At 46.0% G+C, this 6,305-nt stretch overlaps 1 protein-coding gene across 1 annotated transcript; it reads right to left on the reverse strand.

Annotated features, from left to right (window-relative positions):
- Positions 1 to 756: 756 nt before the first annotated feature.
- Positions 757 to 5,181, reverse strand: LOC135887303 (E3 ubiquitin-protein ligase CCNB1IP1-like). The gene is made up of 3 exons (XM_065415054.1): positions 4,885 to 5,181; positions 2,177 to 2,510; positions 757 to 956 (listed from the first exon to the last, which is right to left on the reverse strand). Exons 1-3 carry the CDS (start codon positions 5,179 to 5,181, stop codon positions 757 to 759), a joined length of 831 nt encoding a protein of 276 aa, XP_065271126.1.
- Between the last annotated feature and the right edge of the window lie 1,124 nt (positions 5,182 to 6,305).

Consider the following 6,305-nt stretch of genomic DNA (forward strand, 5'->3'; position numbering starts at 1 on the left):
GGAGCTACGCACCCTCCCCCATTCAGAGATAAACGCACACACAGCAAGAGGCACCTACCCACATATATATCTGTATGCATACACAAGAGAGAAAGACACACCAAAATACACACACAGATTTAAGCATACATATTGACTTACACACACAGATAATACACAGCTATCTAGATTTATACACCCATGTGTACAGACAAACACACCCACGCATAGATTGACCCAAATACATACACAGAGGCAAACACACACCAGAATACACACTTGCATAGATTTGCATACACACATAGAGACAAACACACAGACACACCCACACATTATCTCACACACACACAGACAACAACAATAAATGTGTAACCTATTAAGCAGAGTACATCGGAACCAGGCCCAGATCCTCAAAGGTATTTAGGTGCCTTGAGGATCTTGGTCCAAATGTGATGGGATACTACAGTCAGAGGGTGTCAATTTTACAATCTGAGAGGGACAATCCAAGGGTGAGAGAGGTTTACAGTCTGAGGGACAGTCTGTTGGTGACAGGTTGTGACAATGAAATCATCAGAGGTGACAGGGCATTACAGACTAGGATGAGAGGTCAAGACAATCTGCCGGTGACAATCAGAGGGTGATTACATTACAATACCTAAAAGAAATATCCCAATACTGAGGAGAATCCCAGATCCAGACAATAAGCATTTTCGCTCTTTCCCCCACTGACGGATGGGCTGAATTTCCAAGAGGCAGGTGTGGAAGGCGCATTACCGGTTACATCCTCTTCATCTTGTAGGCCCTGCTGGCTCCAGGATGTGGCTCCAGCTCGTTGCTGGGAGAAGCGAAGGTGAAGAAGCTGTTGCTGGATTCACCCGCAGGTGGGGATGTGGCAAAGAAGGGTTTGAAGTGGAAGTCTCCCTCCCCACACCTGCCCCGGACCGGTGTGGCATCCCCAGGGAACCTGGCAGCATTACCTAGGAAGGGGATGATACAGGGTCAGTTGGATGCTGGAGTCTCTATCAGAATAGACATTAGTGACTATAGTAGTGTGACAATTTGGGGATTGAACATAGAATCTCCAAATCTAAGACCATGAGTGACCACAGCTTGACTTAAATGCAGGAGCTAAGGTTGGGTTTGTCACAGGACATGGTGGAATTTGAAGGCCTGATTTAGACCTAAATCCATTAGCCTGGATTCGTAAACCTTTTGATGAGGAGGTACCAGCCACGAAAGAGACAAATGCCAACGCTCAAGAGTCCAGTCCCCAAAATTCATGAGATTTGCTTACAAAATCATGATGTTCTTAAAATTATATAAAAAAATTCCTTCTGGTTCTGTAGCATTTATTAGTCACAGTTTCCCTCTTTTCTCTGCAACCATGAGGGCTACAAACTTATCCTTTTTTTAAACACACCAAATGCCCAGAGACTCACAGTAAAGTTTGTGCATTGGCGATACCACATGGCTAGCTAAGGTTGGAGAAATTACAAGGGATGTTCAAAGCTTTGGGATTCAGGGCGTGAATTAACCCATGTTCTGGAGAAATCCCCTCTAAGGGGGGAGAAAGGAGCTTAATCTCCATGGCCCATTCAGTCCGTAGCCTCTCCCCTGAGGCTGCCAAGGAGGGGGGCTATTAGCGTGAGTGGGGTTTGATAGATGGACAACTGTCCAAGCTGAGAACCCATTAACTTGTCTCACACAGGAGTGTCTAATCAAATATTTCATAGCTAGGGCTGGCTCCAGGATTTTGGCCGCCCCAAGCAGCCAAAAAAAAAAAAAGCCGCAATCTCAATCTGTGCCGGCAATTCGGCGGGAGGTCCTTCGCTCCAAGCGGGAGTGAGGGACCGTCCGCCGAATTGCCACCGAATAGCTGGACGTGCCGCCCCTCTCTGGAGTGGCCGCCCCAAGCACCTGCTTGCCAGGCTGGTGCCTGGAGCCGGCCCTGTTCATAGCACTTGGGAAGTTGCTGATATGGCAACACTTGGAGAGTGACTGGTCTGTGTGAAGCCCTCCTTCTTCAAACACACACACATATGTGCCTCCTCCTGCCCTATGGCATGGAGGGAGAGTTCAGTCTCTATAGCCCACTAAACCCTTGTCCCCTCCACTAACAGTGTCAGTGTATTGACTCCTTATGCCAGCTTTTGCAACCTCTGTGAGTAGTGAAATGAGAACTCTCCACAGATCTTACCCAATGGGAAGCCAAAGACAGCAGGCTGAGGCATCATGGGAGGCTCGTGGGCAGCCTCCTGATTAGCCACGGCAATGTTGCGCAGACGGAGGCTGTCGTAGAGGCCCTGGAGCTTCTGGTACTGGCGGTTGCGCTCCATGAGCTTCTCAGAGAGCTCGCTGAACTTCTTCTTGTACTCCTCCAGCACCTTCTTCAGGGAGGAGACCTCGCTCTTCATGGAGGTCAGTTCCATGTCCTTGCTCTGCAGCTGCTGGGTGTACACCTTCTCCATCTGCTTCAGGTGTCCCTCAGCCTTGCTGTAGGTGTATTCCTGGTACAGGCGCTCCTGGTGAACCTGCCATGTGGAGATTATGACAGGTGTGACAGGCTTCTTTGACCACTGATTGTCAAAGGAAAGTGAAGTCACTCCACTTGAGATATAGTAGCATGACTACAGTGTACCAAAGGAAGGATCGTCTGGAGTGAAGGCACTGGACTGGGACTTAAGAGATCTGGATTCAGTTCCCACTGCTGCCACAGTGACTTTGGGTAAGTCACTTAGGTCAATATTCTCAAGAGGGACCACTAATTTAGGGTTGCCAACATGAGACATCTACGGACTGATTTTCAGATGTGCTGAGCACTCCACACTCCAACTGAAGCTGCTAAGAGCTGTGGGGTGCACAGTGTGATGTTATTGACATAAACTGTGACTGTATAAATCATTGTTGCAACCAGGGTCCTATGGTTGCACCAGGTCTTGTACAAGGAGGCCAAGTTGGGTGTCTATGGAAAGGTTGTAGTCTGCTGGTTATGATTATGCTGTCTGTATGTGTGTATCATTTTTGTATCCAAAGTTATGAATATTGACTATGTACTTGTTTGGTTCTAAGTAGCCTCAGTGGAGCATTTGGTCAGCTTCTTGGTAAAGGACTATTCTCAGTAAGTTCCCAATCAAGAAACACTTAACTAACAATGGATTTTGTGAGATGCCAATCCACATCTGAGCTTTCCTGGGAACATTCAAACTAACATGTAAACAATGGTGTCGGCCTGCAAAAAGCTGCATCATTCATAGACATGTGACTTGCCCAGGTGACTGCAAACTCCACCTTGTTGAGGGGATTTTACACAGGAGAACAAAGGGGTTTCCACCCACAAGAGAAAGACTATATAAGGCTCTGGAAACCCCTCCATTTTGTCTTCAGCTGGCTCAAAAAATAGCCTCTCCACCCCAAAGAGATGCTTGAAAGAAACTGGAACAAAGGACAGTAACTATGGGGGAGGGGGGCGTGATTGCTGGACCCAGACTAGGAAGGAGTCTAGTCTGTAAAAGAAGCTTATTGGAACATCTCTGAGGGTCAGATTTACCTGCATTTAGTTTCCTACTGTATTAGGCTTAGACTTGCATGTTTTTGTTTTATTTTGCTTGGTAATTTACTTTGTTCTGTCTGTTATTACTTGGAACCACTTAAATCCTACTTATTATACTTAATAAAATCACTTTTTGCTTATTAATTGACCTAGAGCAAGTAATTAATTCCTGGGGAAGCAAAAAGCTGTGCATATCTCTCCATCAGTGTTATAGAGGGCAAATAATTTATGAGTTTACCGTGTATAAGCTTTATACAGAGTAAAACGGATTTATTTGGTTTCAGAATAGCAGCCGTGTTAGTCTGTATCCGCAAAAAGAACAGGAGTACTTGTGGCACCTGAGAGACTAATACATTTGTTAGTCTCTAAGGTGCCACAAGTACTCCTGTTCTTTTTGCGGATTTATTTGGGGTTTGGATCCCATTGGGAACTGGGTATCTGGGTGCTAGAGAAATGACCACTTCTTAAGCTGTTTTCAGTTAAGTCTGCAGCTTGTGGGGGATGTGGTTCAGACCTGGGTCTGTGTTTGTAGCAGGATAGCGCGTCTGTCTCAACAACACAGGCTTCTGAAGTCCCAAGCTGGCAGGGAAAATGGGCACAGAAGTAGTCTCAGCACATCAGGTGGCAGTCCCAAGCGGGTTTCTGTGACCCAACCCATCACACACAGCATCTCTATAAATCAGGTCATATGGGTCTCATGTTGAGCACTCAAATGCAAGGCTCCTAAAATTAGTGGACACTTAAAAATGTTGCTTTAATGTCCGCACTTCAGTTCCCTACATGTAAAATGGAGATAGTAATAGAGACATACTTCTCCTTGAGGATAATTAATGAATATTTGTGAGGTGCTTTGATACTGTTGTGATGTGAAGAAAGAAAGAATGTGTAGCAAAGATGGACAGAACCTTCCACGGTGACAGACGAGAAAGAGAGGAATGGCTATTAGAGCAATAATGTTTTACACTGACAGTTGGACAGAGAAGGAGGGAGGGAGAAGTGCAAATGCCACACTCTGGTGATTTTGAACCAGAGAGTGAGGGGCAACCTTCTCTGTGGTCCCAAGGCCACACAACAAAACCAAACAATGGGATTTCTTAATCCTATTCCATTCCCTTTGGCTCCTTTCCACAGTTTTCAGGCCAAAAAATATAGCACGGTGGCCTTCCCTTTGGAGTGACCTAGGTGTCAGCTCTACCCTCCATGCATGAGATATAGATAACCATAAAGACTGACTTATGGATCTTTCATTCCTTTAGCAAACAAAATCTCTTCCCAATTATATTTTCAGAGACACTTTTGAAGGTGTCTACCTATCTTAGGACATCATGCTGATGCCCCACCTGAGGTGGATTTACCTGGTATGTCCAGAAGGCAAGTGCGCGGGAGCTGATGTCCAGCACAGTCTCTGGCCGAAGTCCAGCCAACACCATGGCCTTGTGTTCTTCAGAGGGACTTAGCTCGGTGCGGACAATGTCTAGCTTGCCAGAGAGGGCACTGTTGCAGGCAGGACAGACTGCTGGTGAACGGCTGAATTCCCCACTGCCGTGCTGGTCACAGAAGATGTGTGAGCAAGCCGTGACCCAGGCATAGCCTGAGAGCTTGACACGGCACTTGCGGTAATTGCACAGCAACATGTCCTCACACACAGACATTTTAACGGAGCCAACAGCAAGGGTGTTGACTCCAAAACAAATACCCCCTGGTGGAAAGGAATCTGCCACTCACCACACCAAACCTATAGAGCAAAACAAACATACGGGCTGGGATTCTCAAAGGGGCCTAAGAGAGTTAGGCGTCCAACTCCCATTGAATTATGGGATTCAGGCATCTAACTCCCTTATGCTGCTTTATAAATTCCACCCTAAAAGCCGAAGTGGAAACACTGACACTTTTATGCAGCATCAAAATAACCAGTTGGATATTTTTCTTCAGAAGCCTCTTGCATCTCTGAAGAAAAAATGGCCCAATTTTCAAAAGTGGTGGCAACCAAAATCCCATATTTGGCCACTAAAATGGTCACAGGATACTTTAAAGAGCTATTTGGGGAAACTCTAAGTGTCAATCCTCATTTTGGGGTTCTGGACAACCCATGTGTGAAATTTGCCATGTCCCTTCGGGAGATGTCATTTCTTCCAGTCTAGTTAATATTTTGAAGGGGCAAGTTTAATTCTTTTAATAGTGTCCAAAAGCCACATTGGGAGAGTCCTGTGCATGTCAGTGGTGATAGAGTAGCATAGTTGCCAGAGATGCCCAGCTTTTGGGTATGTGCTGATCCAGCTTTTTACTTCTGCCAATGCACATAGGGTCTATAGTGTGCTAATGCAGGTTTGGCCTGTATTAACACCAAGGTTTTAGAGCAGGGTGGGGCTGGGAGTTAGGACTCCTGGGTTCTGTTCCAGTTGTGGGAGAGAAGTGGAGTCTAGTGCTTAGGAGTCAGGACTCCTAGTTTCTATCCCCTCTTCTGTGCAGGCAGTAGGGTCTGGGAGGCAGGACTACTGGGTTCTATTCCCAATTCAGGGAGAAGCCTATTTTCTAGTGGTTAGAGCAGGTGGGACTGAAATTAAAGTTCCTGCAGATGCTTCCCAACTCTGCCATAGTTTCACTTTGCAGTGTTGTAGCTATGTTGGTCCCAGGATATTAGAGTGACAAGGTGGGTGAGGTGATGTCTCTTTCACCAACAGAAGCTGGTTCAATAAAAGATAAATTTTTTAGCTTGGTCCAGAAGAAGAGCTCTGTGTATCTCAAAAACTTGTCTCTTACACGAAAAGAAGTTGAT

The sequence above is a fragment of the Emys orbicularis genome, chromosome 13 (assembly GCF_028017835.1).
Source record: "Emys orbicularis isolate rEmyOrb1 chromosome 13, rEmyOrb1.hap1, whole genome shotgun sequence".
Classification (NCBI taxonomy): Eukaryota; Metazoa; Chordata; order Testudines; family Emydidae; genus Emys; species Emys orbicularis.